This window comes from Rhinoderma darwinii, chromosome 1, assembly GCF_050947455.1.
Source record: "Rhinoderma darwinii isolate aRhiDar2 chromosome 1, aRhiDar2.hap1, whole genome shotgun sequence".
In the NCBI taxonomy this organism is placed as follows: domain Eukaryota; kingdom Metazoa; phylum Chordata; class Amphibia; order Anura; family Rhinodermatidae; genus Rhinoderma; species Rhinoderma darwinii.
The window spans coordinates 197,358,113-197,379,035 of record NC_134687.1 but is presented as its reverse complement, the minus strand read 5'-3'; the positions used below and the strand labels follow the sequence as shown (position 1 = coordinate 197,379,035).

At 38.0% G+C, this 20,923-nt stretch overlaps 1 protein-coding gene across 5 annotated transcripts in view; it reads left to right on the top strand.

Moving 5' to 3' along the window:
* Positions 1-12,784, top strand: part of SLC4A4 (solute carrier family 4 member 4) — a 238,071-nt gene extending 225,287 nt beyond the window's left edge. For 2 of the 5 annotated variants that reach the window (XM_075860696.1, XM_075860693.1), the window contains 3 exons: positions 2,074-2,170; positions 4,604-4,683; positions 8,949-9,036. In XM_075860696.1, the coding sequence (XP_075716811.1) occupies positions 2,074-2,170; positions 4,604-4,650 (144 nt within the window). In that variant the 3' untranslated portion in view covers positions 4,651-4,683; positions 8,949-9,036. Of the gene's footprint in view, positions 1-2,073; positions 2,171-4,603; positions 4,684-8,948 lie in introns of all 5 variants that reach the window. The other 3 variants (XM_075860692.1, XM_075860695.1, XM_075860697.1) reach the window with 2 other exon arrangements.
* Positions 12,785-20,923: the final 8,139 nt, after the last annotated feature.

The window sequence follows — 20,923 nt, the reverse complement described above, 5'->3', positions numbered from 1 at the left end:
TTAAACCAATACTTATTGACAAATATATGTGCTGGCTATGAGGTAATTTGGCAAATGTATTATTAGCAGAAGGTTTTCCTTCCCTAGTGACTTTTTCATCTGTGGAGTCGGTTTAGACCAGGGGTCTCAAACTCGGCTGGGTAAGTGGGTCACATATAGAAAAAATGGGAAGTTGACGGGCCACATTACTTTCAAATTTGATACAATACAAAATTATTGTTAATCAATTAGTTATTTGAACTACTATAATAATACTACATTACTATACTAATACCACTAGGTTTAAACATTTAGAGAATTCTCCACATGCTTATTTCAACAATCCAGTTTTCCAGTTTAAGTGTCGCTAAATGCAGTCCGGCAACTCAGTTGGCAGCGTTTGGCAGACACGCATGTCAAGATTGGGCATCCCCTTTTTAGATAGTGCAACAGAGTCCTCTGCAGATAATGCCACAGTGCCCTCTGTAGATAATGCCACAATGCCCTCTATAGATACTGCCACAGTGCCCTCTGTAGATAATGCCACAGTGCCCTCTGTAGTTAATGCAACACACCCCTAGATAATGCCACAGTGTCCTCTGTAGATACTGCCACACATCCACTTGTAGAAGCCCCAGACATCTGTCCATATGTGGACAGCGATGACAGAAGACTCCACAGAGTCCCGGAGCAGAGCCTATACTAGCACTCTGCCCGGGACTCCGCTCTGGGGAAGACCCTGACAACACTGTCCATATATGGACAGCGATGTCAGAGAATTCCACAGAATCCCGAAGCAGAGCCTATACTAGCGCTCTGCAAGGGACTCCGGCTCTGGGGAAGCTCCAAACATCGCTGTCCATATATGGACAGCGTTGTCAGGGAATTCCACAGAGCCCCAGAGCAGCGTCTATACTAGTGCTCAGCACGGGACTCTGGCTCTTCTGAAGCCCCGGACATTTCTGCCCATATGTGGACAGCGATGTCAGAAGATTCCACAAAGTCCCGTAGCAGAACCTATACTAGCGCTCTGCCCGGGACTCCGCTCTGGGGAAGACCCTGACAACACTGTCCATATATGGACAGCGATGTCAGGGAATTCCACAGAATCCCGAAGCAGAGCCTATACTAGCGCTCTGCAAGGGACTCCGGCTCTGGGGAAGCTGCAAACATCGCTGTCCATATGTGGACAGCGATGTCAGGGAATTCCACAGAGTCCCGGATCAGAGCCTGCACTAGTGGCTCTGTGTCCCGCGACCCGCAGATGACAGCCCAAGGGGCCTCATGCGACCCGCGGGTCGCGTGCTTGAGACCCCTGGTTTAGACCATGGATACTCACATTTTCTTTGTTACTTGTTTAGCTCATTTTATTTCATTTGATACTTTTCCTTTTAGTACTATTGATGTTTATCTTCAATATTTGCTACAAATTGTGCAGATATATTTGGATCCACAGTTATTCTGACTCGTAAATGCAAATACTTCTTTTGTTTTACTCGTTATAGTTCCTTTTTGCACTTCTTAAATACATTGCACAGGCTTTGTTCACATTGCCGTCAGGGGCTTTGTTTGGAGCCTCCGTCTACAGTTTTTTCAGAATTGAAAGGAAGAATATCACTGCATGCAGGGCTATTTTCCCATTAAAATGACAGACAGGTACCCGACATATGCAATTGTAAGTCAATGGGGTCCAGTGGGCGCTGTTGGTATCCATTGTAAAACGGATCTGGCAATGCGTTGTGGTTTCTTTTATAAATGAATACCGCAAATCAAATGTGAACATAGCCTAATACAGTTTGCTTTCCATATACTGTCTACGGCTCATGCAATGCAAACATATTTTTTGAAGATTTCTCAAAATACTTTGCAGAAATTAAAGTAAGTAATGGTATTTTGTGTACTAAGTACTGTATTTTGGTAATATTCTTGTGCATTAAATTAATTGGAGAGACTGGAAGGATTGGACATGTCAATAGTTTGAATTCTTCCGTGCAAGGTTGCCTGTACATCAGCCATGCCACAAGAAGGATGGTCTACTCTACACAGAGAAGTCACAATTTTTGTTCTAAGAATTGTTACACATTTCTTTCACAGTCTGACATCCCTTATTCAGAAAAAGTTTCCAGTATTAAAATCCCAATGGACATCATGGAACAGGAACCATTCCTTTCTGATAGCAAACCTGGTGAGAGTGAGTAGATCTAACCACTTGCATGACACCTCTGAGCAGTTCTCACAAAATCACTTTCTCATCTCATCTTCTAATAATCCTTTGTCTTCACGTTTCCTACTATTTATCTTGCCTAAGCCTCTAACTTCATTTTTGACTATGTTCTTTATAAATTAACCTCTGAAAAACCTATTAACCAAACACGGCAAAAGGGTTTATAGCAGCTCAAGCAGTGTACCAAAGTATTTTTCAAAAAGTAATTCAAGATGTGGACAGCTTGACTCCTCTACGTTACTCATTGAAACTTGAAGAAAAAACATTGTGGGATTCCATGAAAACATTATGTTTTTCAGAGCAGACAGTGGAAGGAAACAGTATTCTATGAGTCCTAGATGTAGTAGAGCACGGAAGAGTTCAGCTTGTTATTACCTGCACCATATTGCATTGGTAACTGCTTCTTTAAAGGTTTTAGTAGTATTGGTGTATAGTTTTGACACATGGAAGGTACTAGAAAGTTGGTGTCCCTTGGAGTTAGGAACCATTAGTTGTATGCAGCCAAAGTAAATGACATACGATACAAAGGACAAGGCTGCAGAATTGTGGATATAGATGTTTTATGCAGTAGATGAACTGTATTTTATGATACTTTTCCACACGCTTTGAATAAAAAGCAAAATGACCCTCTGGCTTTTTACAACTCTTGCTGTGTGGCACATCTGCCTTTGGCACTTTCTTTCGTTCATGGCATGTTTCATACTAATTTTCTTCATTTTGCATAACTTTCATCAATTCTTACAGCCAATGTTCCATATATGACTCTTATAGTGTCCCTTTGCCATTCTCCTGGATCCATTGCCATAGAACATATGTTAATGTCTACCATATAAGCATTGCCCTTCCTGAGGACTAGCAGGGGACTTTATATATTTCATTGCCATGGCAGTAGTAATTGCTAATATTAGCTTTTCATTACATTTATGGTGCTCATAGGATATTTTATTTAACCCTTTCACTGATGTTAGGCGAACAGTTTCTTTTTAGCATCACAATCACAGAGATTTGACCCTAATGGGAGTTTCTGCTAAACTCTCAAGCTCATATTAAACCATAGTAATAATTCTAATCCTTGATCGTAAGTGACACATTAATCCGTTTCTCAAGAAAATCACTGACCTTTTTTAAAATGTAACAGAGCACAATGTACAAAGTAGTATGAGAGTTTTCATATAATCCATGTTCTTTGCTAACTCTGTGTTTTTCCTGTCGTTCCTAATTGATTTGCAAAACGTATTTCTCAATAATCGTTATTATGTTTGATCATTGATTCTCATCATCTCTGGGACATCATCATTCACCATCAGATTATTTGTCATTGTGTATCACCTATCAGCGTTTGTTGATTCCGTCCATCTATGATCATGCCAAGTAGACCTGTGCGCAAGTGTTTTGTGTTAAGATACCATGTACACAAATGATTATCTTCCTTTTTTTGTGATTTACTGCATGTTGTTATTGCTTGAAGGTGTAGGCGGAGTAGTCTACAAGCTAGTGGTTTCCATCTTTATTATAAGGATATTATAACTTCTACAAGGAGATCTGTGATGGGATTAAAGTATTAGCTGAGCTATGAGCTTATATGCATTGAAAGAATTTCACAGTAGGCAGAAAAATAATTGGCTGCTATTACTTGGCTACATGTTCCATTTACACTATAGGCTTTCATGTTAAGACATTGTAGCTTGCAAAAGAAATTACTTTTTTAGTACTTGAAGGGCTGTCCAGCATACATTCTATTTATGCCCAATCCTGGTTGAACTTCAAATCCTTAAAGCCATTTCCATTTTTTTTAGTTTATTCTTAGAAAACAAATAAAAGGAAACCAGTAGCTTTCAAAATGGAGGTACCCTACATCTTCTTACGTAATTTCACTGTAGCTTTTCTTTCAGGTGCAGTGGTTTGTTCTCAATCACTATAAATAATATTAAAATCACCATTTCACTCCATGCTTATCCTTTTATACCTTTAATATATATTACGCTCATGTGTTTAAGTGTATCCAAATGTATTGTCATTTTCTAAGAGTCCAGCAGAAAATGGCGATATATTACAGTCATTACATAACTGAATAACGTATATCTATTATGCTTCTAACAGCAGATATACAGTGGGCCACATCTGTGGATATAAGAGGGAGTAGACATACTGTAGATAATTATACTGCAATTTTATTATGATGTAATAATTTTATAATACTTTATTGGGGCTGTTTAATTGCCCTACTAGCTATCTCATGTATTGCTCATGTAATATTACATAATCCTGAGGTCTTGTAGCCAAAATTCAGTGTTATCAGTGTGAGTACCAGTCATTCCTGTTTTACTAATATTGTATATATTTGTTTTATATGTTTCCAAGCATGCAATTTATTTGTGTTTTTCTTCTCTTACATAAAAGCTGGAGAAAAGCCATTTACATTCCTTGAACGACACACATCATGCTGAAAGACGTCCTTTCATTCAGTCAACAATGCCAAGGTGAGCATCTATATTAAATAGGACCTGTCACCAGTTTATTAATTCTCTATATCCTAACTAATCTAATAGGCGCTATAATGCTGATAACTACAGTGTGTTGTTTTTTTCAAAAACATTTATTATTTGCAAAGTTTTTTGTATTTTTCTAAATTTGCTAATTTCGCTCTAACAGCCAAATAGGAGGTGACTCTTTCTTTTCATTCTGGGCGGTGTAATGTTTTCTGTATAACGCTGTTCAATTGTCACACAGCTTCTCCGCCTTCTCTGCCCTGCAGCACAACCTGATGATATAGTATACAGCTTATATCTTAGGTTGTTTCACATCTAGAACTGCAATGGTGTCATATGAAAGATTAGAATTTCCTCTTTCACATGCCACCAGAACCGCTGTTCTAGGTGGTCCACAGCCTGAGATATGGATGTTTGAAGTGATCCCCCTTTCCTCCAGCCTCAGTCTCTCACACTGTGTGAAGCAGCTTCATGCTGATATACTGTGAGGTAGCTCCACCTCAGGAGAATCGCTGCTGTTGACGTCCACTTGTCTAGTGTAGCCTCAGTCTCTCACACTGTGTGAAGCAGCTTCATGCTGATAGGACAGTGTCAGAGGCTGTGAGGTAGCTCCACCTCAGGAGAATCACTGCTGTTGACGTCCACTTGTCTAGTGTAGCCTCAGTCTCTCACACTGTGTGAAGCAGCTTCATGCTGATAGGACAGTGTCAGAGGCTGTGAGGTAGCTCCACCTCAGGAGAATCGCTGCTGTTGACACCCACTTGTCTAGTGTAGCCTCAGTCTCTCACACTGTGTGAAGCAGCTTCATTCTGATAGGACAGCGTCAGAGGCTGTGATGTAGCGCCACCTCAGGAGAATCGCTGCTGTTGACACCCACTTGTCTAGTGTAGCCTCAGTCTCTCACACTGTGTGAAGCAGCTTCATTCTGATAGGACAGCGTCAGAGGCTGTGAGGTAGCTCCACCTCAGGAGAATCGCTGCTGTTGACACCCACTTGTCAAGTATAGCCTTAATTGCATATATATAGAAAAAAGCTTCTAACTTTTAAAATAATAAACTTTTTGGGACACAATTTTCACTAGCATTATCAGTGTGACAGTGTCTATTAGATAGGAGATAGGGCATTACTAAACTAGTGACAGATCCTCTTTAATTGCCATATGACTTAATCAGATTTGTTTTCTTTTTATCGGGAAATAAAAAATGTCTGTTATTGCGGAAATGTAAATTGTTGGTTTTCACACTTGAGGTTAGTGAGTTTTAACTAGAAGTGTTACAGTAGCTGTTGAGTTTATTCAAATATGTATTTTGGCTACCACTAATACACAAATATCATATTATTGTTTTGATAGACTTCAATGACTGTGGTTCCCTTCCCTTTTGGGCGCTGTCAAACCCTCTGCAACCGCGATCTTTACGCCACGATTCCACCCCAGTCAACACAATAAATTAAGTAGTACTTATGATATTATGACACTATACCAAAAGTCACAATGACAACTGATGAGTTAAACACCTAACAATGGAAAAAAAAAAAGAACTGGACACAATAAAAAAAATTAGAAAAAAATCAGTCAAAGAATAAGTTATGTAATGAATTTAAAAAGGGGCATGTACATGTGTGTGTCTGTTTGACTAAGTATACAACAAATAAACAAATATAAAAATCTTAGCCTCATATGACAATGAGCTAAACATAGGAAAATAGATTTCGATGAATGAAGTATCAGTTCTGTTTAAGAATACAGGTAATATTGAACAAATCAAAGTTTACTGTCACGACGCCTGACTGTCGAAGAGACATGCTAGGGTTTTACGTTCTATATTCACAATAAACATTGTTCAATTAACACACATAATCCACTGAAATATGTTAGAGGGTAAATAGGATTAACAAAATCTCCATGGCGGTGTTAAAAAACGCTTGAATTGGCTATTGAGTTTTTTGATAGCTATACGTGTATTGGTGTGTGTGTAAGACCTGTTAGCCTGGTGTAATTGGCAATAGGCGTGTACATGGTAATGAGAATATTGTGTGGGTAATAGGTGAGGCATGTTTAGAGAGATGGTATGAAGGAAAGTGGACAGCTTTCTGTTTAGGGTGAGGTTTCTGTGCAATTTAATGAATTTCGACCCATTTAAATTGTACAATCATTCACAATCAGAGAAGTTTTCCGGTTTCAGTCAATGTATTTTTTGTATAATGAAAAGTGATACAATTCTCCAATATACTTTCTGTAATAATTTCTCACGGAATCAAGATCTCTGCTTGTTAATCAGTAAGAATAATTATTATTTACTTCTAGTGGATAAAATTCTGTCCAAGGTCATGTGATGGACACACAGGTGCTGGGATCATTAGAAGACACCGCTCTGATACACATACTGTAACGAGCCGTGCACCTGTGTGTCCATCACATGACCATGGACAGAATTGTATCCACTGAAAGTAAACAATGAATGTTCCTACTGGATAACAACAAGCAGAGATCTTGAAAATCGGGAGGAATTATTAGAGAAAGAATATTGGAAAATTGTATAACTTTTCGTTATAAAAGAAATAACAATTTTCTGAAACCAGACAAGCCCTATAAATTGACGATTCCTGTCATCCATTAGACCAATATCAAAAGGATTTCTTGTATACCGTACGTAAGGAATAATCTGTCAAAATTCTAAAATCAATTCCTATTGCTGGAACATGGTAAATTGTAGAGTGGAAACAGTGATCTCAGACAATATCACTGTATGAGGATTGGAAGGGTTTTCTCTTCACATCTACTGTACATCGAGGCTTACGTTTCTGATGGATCCCTAATATGTTTTAATGGATGTTAGCTGAAGTAAATACTAATGGGATCTGTCAGGTTTCCGTTTTTTCTTTTTAGGCTTCCTTCACGCACATAATTTTGCTGCCAATTAAACTGCACCAAAAAAACGCTTCTAAAAACACTAGCCATTTTCAAATGCAACATGCATTTTTTTATGGCGGTTTTTATGGCTTTTTTGTGGCGTTTTTCATTTGGTGTTATTTTGTACATGCTTTTTTTTTTTTTGTGTTTGAGGTCCTATAGAAAAGCCTATGGGAAAAACGCCTGAAAAAAACGCCATACCCGGAACATCCTGCGTTTAGAAAGAAAACCCACTGACCACAAAATTGCCTCAAAAATGGCACAAATAAAAATGCAGTTTTGTGTAGTGCAACTGATATTTTACTTTAATGTAACGCAGCAAAACGCTGTGTGTGAAACCACCCTTACTGGGTAAAATAACGTAGCTGACTGGTGGAAACAAAAAACCCACTGAATTTTAGGGGCATGTGCACAGAATTGTTACTGTAAAATTGATGGAATAACGCAGACAAACACAGATATGAACAGAGCCTAAGATAGGATTTTTTTTTTTCACATACTGTAAGGTTACCCAACCTATTTAAGGGTGTCACAGAGCTAGTCTGTCAGTACATTTATACTAGTCATAGCCCTGCACTATCTTATATGGTCTTACATTTTATCCTAAATTATACGGTTTTTGTAAGGTTAGCCCAGAAATAGTCTTCGGGGTGGAGCTTGAACACTTATGCAGAGAGAGCATTAACCAATAATATGGAGTATTAGCCAGGAGTGTATGTTAGAGTCTCATGACAGGCCAGTCAACTGTCAGCATGTAGACAAAGCTACTAATAATGTAATCTAAGGGGCTGGACAGGGACAGAATACCTAATAAATATTTATTAGTGGTCATCTTGATTGAGAAACAGGTCCAAGTCGGGAGGATCATAATGTAAGATATTAAAAGTAAACAATCCTATTGTTATATTTCTCTTAAAAGATTTGTACAAAAACATCCAAAAACAGCAATTTGATGAAAGATGGTCCTTAAAGGGATTCTCCACTTTAAACAATTCCAAATTGTCAGAATTGTCCCTTAACAATAAGCTGATCACAAAGTGAAGTTAAACATCTTATAACACAACATGCAAATCAAATAAAACTCAAATGTATGCTGAACAAAAAAGGGGATTTGTGAAATGTGTCTTATAGAAAAACGCTCTCTTTTCCCATAGCAACCAATTACACTGCAGCTTTAATTTTTTCAAGAAAGTTGACAGCTGCGATTGGTTGCTATGGGCAACAAAGCCAATTTTACTGTCAGACGGTTTTCATGAACCTCATAGATTGTGGGTCATAGACGGGTCTTATTCATTATGTATTGCTATAGTAGTACAACACCTAAAATAGTTTTCTTGCCTTCCAGCCCACCAAGTACTCCCATACGACTTGTGCCTCAAATTAGGATAGAGCTCGAGCCAGATGAAGACACTTATTTCTGGAGAAGCCGGGGAACAGAGACAACATTGTGATATAATGAACCACTTCCTTCATCTTTTGGACTTTTTGACGATACTAGCCAAAAATTAAATCTCCAACGCTCCATTATTGACTTTGATGCTTGTCTTAGTAGCATTCTGTAAATGGCTATGGCTGGCTAAAGTGCTTCCACTGTGACATATACATCCAGGCTAGTATACCAACCAGTAATAAAACATAATATGTCATTTTTGCCTTTTTGACTTTATATTCCAGTTCTAAACAAAGGACAACAAATGCCTGGGGACTTCTTTCATGCAGGACTATCTGTCTTAGTAAAGCAACTATGCAATATACTCTAGAGTCATAGATCTGTGCACCCCTTATGATAGAACTGCTTATGTGTTTATTGAAAATCTAGAACCATAGTATTAACCATAGTAATTATATATTGGTACTTGACTGATGATGTATCGATTATAAAGAACCAATTGCCATAAGGTAAAAAGCCCCATTGTTATGCATCTTATATCTGAATACACTATGTAAACTCTAAAGAGTATTTAATATATTCTAGCTAATGTCTTTAAATTATGGGGCCTAACCTTCAACTTATATATTGTTAATTTTTTTTAACTTTTTTAATGACTGTAAAAAAAATTAAATCTTTATTTTTTCCTGCAGCAGGAAACATATATTGTTTTACGTAGTAGCTCTACCTCTCATTTGTAGAAACTGGCTTTTCTGTATGAATGTCTTGTATACAATGTGATTTATATTATAACACAAATATTCATTCGATAGGGCTCAATGAAATGTTAGCGTTTTTTTACTTGTTTAAAAAACTGATCAATGAAGTCATTTCAGAGGTAGAAGACATTTTTTTTTAAATTATGTGATGAGGGAGGCGGGGGTTAACTTATAATCCATTATTTTAAGTGGTGTGAAAAGTATTTATAAGTATATAGGCAATAATGAATCATAGTGACTGGTAACAGGGATCAATAAGCAATTAGATGCTGATTGTTTTACAGCAAAACTGATTAATTATGATAATGATGTAGGTAACTCCTAAAGCAAAGCTCCACAATTTATTAGCATGGCTATAGGGCCAGCCAGGGAAAAAAATCTCACCTCTTTGTCATACATCTTCATTAATTGGTTTTGCTGCTTTCACTTATTTTTCAATCATTTTGTAAATTTTTTTTTTTTTTAAATCCATTATTTCTGCCTGGAAACCATCAAAAAGTGTGAATGATCTGTTATCCTTATTATGTGTCTCTATTTAGCACTATTTGGCATTTGATGCTGATAAACACGTGACTCCTCCTTTCAAGTGTTAGGTATTCATAAGCGGGTTTGCAGGACTCCCCTTCAAAGGGGATTTCCCACCACAATCTTTTAAGACATCGATAGGTCAATTTTAGACTGCCATGAATTCACCTATCACAGCCTTTGTTCATGGAGCAAAAAAGTCTCAATGAAAAAATTAATTCTTTAAAGGCTATGCAAACCCTTGAAAGGGATTTTTTTTTAAATAAAAATGTCAGTCAGTGTGATTGGTGCAACTTTATAATTCGTTTTTATTAAAAACTATTTTAACTTTTTGAGATACAGAACCTCTGTATTCACTATACAGAGCAGCTGTATGCAGCGGTAAATCCTGTTCTCGTCAGATCGGCGGGACTGACGGCTTGAGTGAAAGGGGGTCTTGTGTGTCATTGACACTCAGGATCCACCGGTTATCCATCACATAACTTAGATGTGATAGATTACAGGTGGATCCTGCGTGTCATAGACATGCAGAACCCGCTGACACTGAACAGGTCCGCAGGACTGACAGATGCAGGTCTTAGCGAACAATACAGCTGCTCTGTATCCAGAATACAGAGGAGCTGTATCTCAAAAAGTAAAACGTTTTTTTAATAAAAACGAATTATATAAAGAAATCCCTTTCAAAGGTGTACATAGCCTTTAAACATTACCCATATAATTGTGACTAATATATCAGAATTTTTAATACCACAGCTGCTAAACTGCTTGTTGATGGTTTCCAGGTTTCAAAGATTTTTCTAATTTGCACATAGTAAAACAAAAATATAAGTAAAAACAGCAAGAAAAGTTCTAAGGTATATTACAAAGATGTAATTTAAAATGTAATGTTTCTCTCTACTGCTGGAGTTTCACTATAACACAATTTTTTGTCATGTTTAAAGTTTATCAAATCATCTATGTGTGTGAAATAGAAAAGGAAACTGTCTTCTTGGGAAACCCCTATATATCAAGTCCTATTTTCCTAATATAAAGAGATCACAAAATGTTTTTTTTGTGAAAAAGACCTGGCATTCTAATTTTCAGCCCGTTCCAATTATATTATAATATGACTCTTATATTTTACATGCCACCTCTGACATTCCATTGCCCACTTAAGTGAACCTCCTCGGTTAATAATTATATTTTGACTGATATACAGTAATGTTTTTATTTGCATTTCTCAAAGTGTATTGATATAATAATACTTATCGATTCCCCATACCTTGGCTACCATACAATGGCAAATGCGAAATCACACATTTAAGGCTTCGTTCACATCTGCATTAGCGTTTTCCATTATTCTGCTCTGTCACTGGAGCAAAACAATAAAAAAACGTAAGCACCGGATCCATTGGGTTCATACAGATACACTAGCACTAACAGTATAAAAGTTTTTTTTATTGCCAAAATCTAAAAAAAAAAAAATCTGTTCTGGTTCCTGTCTCCTTTTCTATATCACACACATACCAGGCACACTGACAGTTTGTCCATTATTTTATTACTAAGTCTTCCAATTGCAAATAACTGTTATTGTACTTGAAATGTATTAACTGCTGATTTTTATCTTATAATATGTTATTTTAAACTGAAAAGCAATGTGAGCTGTTTGGTGTTAACATTTCTAGTGATGGGACAAAGCTTTTCTATACTGTATGTCTATCCTACATTGATTTAAAGGATAACTCACTCAAGAGATTTATGTAAAAGCCCCTTTACCACAAATTAAATAGTGACCGACCTTTTCCCATTACCTTATTTCTGTGCCTCTTTTTACCCCATGCTATGCAGTTTATTGCTGTCATAGGGACAGTGTATTGATCAAAATCATCGCCCAATGAATTACCTCAGTAGCTTGACCAGAAGTTATGATGTAAACATTGATGGAGATTGTGATTTGGATCCAGAATGTATCCAAGACAACTTGCAAATTGCCAGGAAGTTTTGTCATAGTGATGCAGGATAAGAGAGGTGACACAAGGGGGCACTCATAGAAATAAAGTAATTAAAAATGTCTATCACATTTTAATGCGCAGTAAATGGTCATTTAAGTAATGCATTTGGTGGTTCTCTTTTAACCCCTTAGATGTTCATGAGCTCTATAAAGGTTTTTTTTTTCTTTTATAAACAACTGAAAAGTGATCATTTTTTATGCTGCCTTTATCCCTGCAATTGCCTGAAATGCACATTTTAGTGCTACTCTCACTGTTGTTCCAGTGACCTGATAAGCACAAATCTTAAAGTGAATCTATTGAGCAAATAAATGTTGTACGTTGGTTGTCACAGTGGGATCAGCCATTTTATAGGATTCCTTCACACATTTTGGCCTAAAATAAAAAGTCACTTACAGTATGTGCTAGTTCTTGAGTTGTCCTCTTCTGTTAAGTTATTAATACCAAATGAACTAGTCAAATGATAGTTAAAGAGGCTCTGTCACCACATTATAAGTGGCCTATATTGTACATGATGTGATCGGCGCTGTAATGTAGATTACAGCAGTGTTTTTAATTTAGAAATACGATCATTTTTGACGGAGTTATGACCTATATTAGTTTTATACTAATGAGTTTCTCAATGGACAACTGGGCGTGTTTTACTATATGGCCAAGTGGGCGTTGTACAGAGGAGTGTATGACACTGACCAATCAGCGTCATACACTTCTCTCCATTCATTTACACTGCAGATAGCGATATATCTATATCGCTATGTGCAGCCACATAAACACACTATAACGTTACTGCAGTGTCATGACAATGAATATACATTACCTCCAGTCAGGACGTCATGTGTATTCATTCTCCTGACCACTTCTGTAGCGTCTCTGTGAGTTACAGCATAGCAGGCGTAGTCTCGCGAGATTACGCTGTAAACTGTCATTTACAGCGAGATCTCGCTGTGCTGTGCTGTAAATTACAGAGACGCTACAGAAGTGGTCAGGATTCTGAAATCACATCACGTCCTGGCTGGAGGTAATGTCTATTCATTGTCAGGACACTGCAGTAATGTTATAGTGTGTGTATGAGGCTGCACATAGCGATATAGATATATCGCTATCTGCAGTGTACATTAATGGAGAGAAGTGTATGACGCTGATTGGTCAGTGTCATACACTCCTCTGTACAACACCCACTTGGTCATATAGTAAAACACACCCAGTTGTCCATTGAGAAACTCATTAGCATAAAGCTAAAATAGGTCATAACTCCGTCAAAAATTATCATTTTTCTAAATAAAAAAACACTGCTGTAATCTACATTAAAGCGCCGATCACATCATGTACAATATAGGCCACTTATAATGTGCTGACAGAGCCTCTTTAAGCCTTCAAAAATGGTTGCCACCACTGTGACCAGGTACTGGTGTTCCGATTTTTTTTTTTTTTTCTTGGCTTGAAACCAAATTAGTTTTATCTAAGACACTTTCTTCAAGAACAATTCTTGAGCACACGTAAGATGGTCAGAATATTGGCTTATCTAAGGAATAATGCAAAAGCAACAAAGCCTTTGGGGTTGATTTGTGGACTTTGATGGAGCTTTTTTTTTTTACTGTCCTCTCTTCTCATGGATCTCTTGGATTCATTGCTTACGCTTGTCCCTTGCGCACACTTCTGATCTAGTGTTAACACTATTCTTAATTTATAGCCGTTCATATGGCTAATGTCTGTAGTAAATGTATTATTTTGGGAGAGTAAAGGACGGAGAAGGTTAAAAGGACTGGACTATGCTGCACTTTCCTACTCTCTTATATCCTGTAAGCAGCCAGTGTGTCTTTTGTAAGACACGCCGGCTTATGTATGAAATGAGATGCGATCAAAGATGGAGCCGATGAAGAAAGCAACAGAGACTGTAGTGATTTTTTTTTCCAGTAACAATGAGCATTAATTATAAAGACAATATAGTGTTTTACAATTTTATGAAACTTTTTATTGTGACTTTTATGGAATCAAGAGAATGAAGATATTTAGCATTTATATTTTTCAAAATTAAATGTTTATTGAAAATAAAGTAACTTTATGCATCTCTGTTTATTGATTTCTTTGTTCTAATCTTTCCTTCAAAATTATTAGCTTTGATAAAACCTCTAGGATTTCTTTTTTTTTTTTTTCTAGGATTTCCTAGATATGAGTGAATATGTGCCATTGCTAAGGAATCAGGTTAACTGAGAGTAGCGTAAAAGCAGTCTCAACTTATAAAATATATCATGGCAATCTTCTATGAGCTAAAGACATTAGCTGACCTATAATACAGATCGGAAGTTTATGTTGTATTACATGTAACTCCAAGAAGAAGACTGTGGCAAGAGGGCAGAGAGGTGGGGGTGAGTATCCTCCTGCTAGTTGGGGGCCCTGTTACAGCACTGTGGCTGGCACTGTCATGGTGACATTTACAGCTGACACTATAGATCAGACATCTGTACCTGGCACTTGTAAGCTAGGCATTTGTTAGGGGCTGTTCACATCTGCATTGGAGGTACTGTTAGGGGCCTCCGTCGCAGCTCCCGCAGAAATTACCGGAAACAATAGCGCAGCATGCTGCGCTATTGTTTCTGGTAAAACCACGTACACCCGAGGGAAAGCAGGCGGAACACATTATAGTTAATGGGTTCTGTAGGCCACTAGTGGTGTTTGTGTTGCAGCGAAACGGTTGTGTCCGGCATGCCCTTGGTCTGATCCTTTGACGGAGCAGAATAACGGAAGGCCCTGATGCAGATGTGAATAGGGCCTTAACGGTAATGGTACTTTTCAGGGAGCATTGTGCCTGACAGTGAATGTGAAGAGGTTATACAGCAGCTACAATCATTTTTTAAGCAGGGGATGTCCCGTCATATTTTTATATGGTTACCTTGGTGACTTCTAATATCCATCTACTTATTGAGGTGATGTATAAAAAAAAGCAGTTCAGAAAAAGACATTGCTGAAAACCTTGAACCTGATTGGCTGCAGAGCTGAAGTGTGGTTTGCGGTACTGTTGTGAACCCTATAGTACTAACATGTTTGCTATAAAACCATATGTACAGTATGTGACTATCAATCTGTCTTTAAGGTTTCTTTTTTTTTGTTAGGAAATTTCCACAACAGTTCTGGGTTGGGCTACTGGCACTGATATGGCCAAGTAATCTGTAGTACATCAACCTTTATAACAGTTATGTGTTATGGCACCAATCACGCTGCCTTACAATATATCTCATTTCTTACCCTTGAACTCCTTTCTGTAATTACCTAAGAAAAATGCCAACCTTGTTCTTTTACTTGTCAATTATAGTATTGATTGCATTTTATGTTAATATTAAACCTTGATATTGGAAAATGAGTTGAGTTGGGTAGATGCACTTGTAGGAGGTATTTCCATGTCACTTTATCTCAGTAGCAGTTTAGTGAGAAATATTCATCAAGGTGCTTGGAAATTAGATACATAACAAAGAGCTCCACAGAAATACCAGGAGGTAATATGTAATCGGTGAGCAAATGTAGAACTCCTGTCGGAAGGTCAATGTGCAGATAATGTATTATTAATATCAGAAGTAAAGTGCATGGTAGATAGCCCATCAATATACACTATATGGCCACAAGTATTGGGACACACCTCTTAATCATTGAATTCGGGTGTTTCACGCAGTCCCATTGCCACCGGTGTAAAAAAATCTAGCATTTAGTCATTCAGTCTGTCTTTACAAACATTTGTGAACGAAGGGGTCGTTCTAAAGAGCTCACTGAATTCCAGCGTGGTACTTTAATAGGATGCCACCATTGCAACAAGTCAGTTTGTTAAATTTCTTCCCTCTTAGTTTTCCACGATCAACTGGATGTGACATTATTGCATTAAATGGAAGCTTTTAACAACTCAGCCACGAGGTGGCAGACCATGTAAAGTAACAGAGTGGCGCAAGTGCTGAGGTGCATAGTGCATAAAAGTTACCAACGCTCTGCTGACTCAATAACTGCAGAGTTTCAAACCTCCTCTGGCATTAACTTCAGCACATAAACTCTGTACTGGGAGCTTCATTGCACTGGACTCTGAAGCAGTGGAAAATGTTCACTGGAGTGACGAATCAATCTTCACTGGCAGTCTGATGGATGAGTCTGGTTTTAACAAGCCAGGAAAATGTTACCTGTCTGTCTGCATTGTGCCAACTGTAAAGTTTGGTGGAGAAGAGATAATGCCATGAGGTTGTTTTCAGAGGTTGGTCTAGGCCCCTTAGTTCCAGTGAAGAGAAATCTTAATGCTTCAACATACCAAGACATTTTGGACAACTGTAAACTTCCAACTTTTTAGGAACAGTTTGGGGAAAGCCCTTTTCTGTTCCTGCATGACTGTGCCCCAGTGCACAAAGCAAGGTCCATAAAGACATGGTTGGGTGTGGGAGAATTTGATTGGCCAGCACAGAGCGCTGACGTCAACCCCATCAAACACTTTAGGGATGAACTATAACAGAGATTTTAAGCCAGGCCCTCTCATCCAACATTAACCCCTTCCCTCTTTGGCCGCTTTTGACCTTCCTGACAGAGCCTCATTTTTCAAATCTGACATGTTTCACTTTATGTGGTAATAACTCCGGAATGCTTTTACCTATCCAAGTGATTCTGAGATTGTTTTCTCATGACACATTGGACTTCATGTTACTGGCAAAATTTGCCCGATACATTCAGTATTTAATTGTGAAAAACACCAAAATGTAGCGAAAAATTGCAAAAATTTGCATTTTTCTCAATTTAAATGTATCTGCTTGTAAGACAGGCAGTTATACCACACAAAAATGTTGCTAACTAACATCCCCCATATGTCTACTTTAGATTGGCATCGTTTTTTGAACATCATTTTATTTTTCTAGGACGTTACAAGGTTTAGAACTTTAGCAGTAATTTCTCACATTTTCAAGAAAATTTCAAAATGCTATTTTTACAGGGGCCAGTTCAGTTGTGAAGTGGCTTTGAGGTCCTTAGATATTAGAAACCCCCAATAAGTCACCCCATTTTAAAAACTGCACCCCTCAAAGTATTCAAAACAGCATTTAGAAAGTTTCTTAACCCTTTAAACATTGCGCAGGAATTAAGGCAAAGTAGAGGTGAAATTTACAAAGTTCATTATTTTTTTCCAGAAATTCATTTTGAATCCATTTTTTTTGTACCACAGAATGTTTTACCCAAGAAATGCAACTCATTATTTATTGCCCAGGTTCTGCAGTTTTAGGAAATATCCCACATGTGGCTCTAGTGTGCTATTGGACTGAAGCACCGGCCTCAGGAGCAAAGGAGCACCTGGTGGATTTTGGGTCTCCTTTTTATTAGAATATATTTTAGGCACCATGTCAGCTTTGAACAGGTCTTGTGGAACTAAAACAGTGGAAACCCCCCAAAAGTGACCCCATTTGGGAAACTACACCCCTCGAGGAATTTATCTAGGGTTGTAGCAAGCATTTTGACAGGCCAGTTTTTTTGCAAAGATTTTTGGAACTAGGCCATGAAAATGAAAATCTACATTTTTTCAAATAAAATGTAGGTTTAGCTAATTTTTTTTCATTTCCAAAAGAACTAAAGTAGAAAAAGCACCACAACATTTGTAGAGCAATTTCTCCCGAGTAAAACAATACCCCACATGTGGTAATAAACGGTTATTTGGACACACGGCAGGGCTTAGAATGGAAAGAGCGCCATTTGGCTCTTGGAGCTCAAATTTAGCAGGAATGGTTTGCGGAGGCCATGTCGCATTTGCAAAGCCCCCTAGGGGACAAAACAGTGGAAACCCCCAACAAGTGACCCTATTTTGGAAACTATACCCCTCGAAGAATTTATCTAGGGGTGTAGCAAGCATTTTGACCGGCCAGTTTTTTTGCAAAAATTTTTGGAACTAGGCCATGAAAATGAAAATCTACATTTTTTCAAATAAAATGTAGGTTTAGCTAATTTTCTTTCATTTCCACAAGGACTAAAGGAGAAAAAGCACCATAAAATTTGTAAAGAAATTTCTCCTGAGTAAAACAATACCCCACATGTGGTAATAAACGGTTGTTTGGACACACGGCAGGGCTTAGAAGGGAAAGAGCGCCATTTGGCTCTTGGAGCCCAAATTTAGCAGGAATGGTTTGCGGAGGCCATGTCACATTTGCAAAGCCCCTAAGGTGACAAAACAGTGGAAACCCCCAACAAGTGACCCCATTTTGGAAACTATACCCCTTGAGGAAATTATCTAGGGGTATAGTGAGCATTTTGACCCCACAGGTTTTTTGCAGAAATTTTTGGAAATAGGCTGTGAAAATGAAAATCTACATTTTTTTCAAATAAAATGTAGGTTTAGCTAATTTTTTTTCATTTCCACAAGGACTAAAGGAGAAAAAGCACCATAAAATGTGTAAATAAATTTCTCCCGAGTAAAACAATACCCCACATGTGGTAATAAACGACTGTTTGAAGACACGGCGAGGCTGAGAAGGGAAAGAGCGCCATTTGGCTTTTGGAACTCAAATTTAGCAGGAATGGTTTGCGGAGGCCATGTCGCAATTGCAAAGCTCCTGAGGGGACAAAACAGTGGAAACCCCCAACAAGTGACCCCATTTTGGAAACTACACCCCATGAGGAAATAATCTAGGGGTACAGTGAGCAGTTTGACCCCACAGGTGTTTTACAGAACTTATTGGAAGTAGGCCGTAAAATTAAAATCTACATTTTTTCAAATAAAATGTAGGTTTAGGTAATTTTTTTTCATTTCCACAAGGACTGAAGGAGAAAAAGCACCATAAAATTAGTAAAGCAACTTCTCCCGAGTAAAACAATACCCCACATGTGGTCACAAACATCTGTTTGGACACACGGTAGGGCTCAGAATGGAACTAGCACCATTTGGTTTTTGGATAGTGTCTGGGCGCCATGTCACATTTGCTGAGCCCCTGTAGTACTAGTACAGTGGAAACACCCAAAAATTGACTCCATTTGGGAAACTGCACCCCCTGAGGAATCATCTAGGGGTATAGTGAAAATTTTGATCCCAAAGGTTTTTTGCTGAATTAATTAGAATTAAGCTATGAAAAATTATTTTTTTTTCCAACAAGATGTAGTTTTAGATCAACATTTTTCATTTTTACAAGGAATAGAGAAGAAAAAGCACCCCAACATTTGTAAAGTAATTTCTCCCGAGTACGGTAACACCCCATATGTGGTTATAATAGGCTGTTTACGTTTATGGGAGCATTCAGAAGAAAAGGAGCGGTATTTATCTTTTGGAGCGTAGATTTTTCTGGAATGGTTTGCGGACGCCATGTTGCATTTGCAAAACCCCTGATGTACCAAACAAAAGTGACCCCGTTTTAGAAACTACACCCCTAAAGGCATTTATCAAGGGGTGTAGTGAGAATTTAGACTCCACAGGTGTTTTTCAGAAATGAATACGCAGTGGATTGTGCAAAGTGAAAATTGCAATTTTTCCACTGATCTGCCTATTCGTCGCACAATATGTTGTGCCCCTAGAGAATCTTACCCCATAAATTGTTAAGCGGGTTCTCCCGGGTATGGTAATGCCTTACTTGTGGCCATAAATTGCTGTTTGGGCACGCTGTAGGGCTAAGAAGGAATAGACCGCCATTTTGAGCATGGATTTTGCTTGGTAGTTTTGTTTGAGTTTTGCTGGTATTTCCGTTTATAATGTGGTGGCATATGTAATCTGTGCGGAGTACATCAGGGCATAATAAGAGGGTATACTAATGGGGTAAATAATACAATTATCCATAGATGTGTGTGTTACGCTGTGAAGCGATCCGTTATGCGCAGGCCGGTGTCACACTGATAAACGGTTTTCTTTCTTATCCCCCTTCTGTAACGCTCTGCACCTTTTGGGGACTTTTTCTCCTTCGTAGTTTGGGAAATATTGCTGGGAAAGTTTTGCACTGGTATAATACGGGCGCCCTCGCTTCCAGCGGATGTGCTATGTCCCTTCCCTTTCCTAGTTCCTAAATACTAGGGCCCTGAAACTGAAGGAATGTTCCCCTCCGGCCTGCGCATTGAGATGTTTTTTCATCACCGCATTACTAGTGCCATAACTTTTTTATTTTTCAGTTGATTGAGCGGTGTGCAGGCTTGTTTTTTGCGAGATGGGCTGTAGATTTTATTGGTACCATTTTAGAACACATACGACTTTTTGATCACTTTTTATTTCATTTTTTGGTAAAGGAAATTACCAAAAACAAGCAATTCTGGAATAGTTTTTTATAGTTTTTTTTATCGGCATCCACAGTGCGCCCTAAATTACATGTTAGCTTTATTCTGCGGGTCGATACGATTACGGCGATACCAAATTTATATAGTTTTTTTTATGTATTGCAGCTTTTGCACAATAAAATCACTTTTTTTATAAAATCATTTGTTTTCTGTGTCGCCATATTCTAAGACCCATAACTTTTTTATTTTTGCGTGCACAAAGCGGTGTCAGGGATTATTTTTTGCGGGACGGATTGTCGTTTTTATTAGTACTATTTTGGAGTAAATGTGACTTTTTGATCACTTTTTATAGCATTTTTTGGAAGGAGATGTGACCTAAAAACAAAGATTCCGGCGTTGTTTTTCATGTTTTTTTTTTACGGCGTTCACCGTGCGGGATAAATTACATAATAGTTTTGTAGTTTGG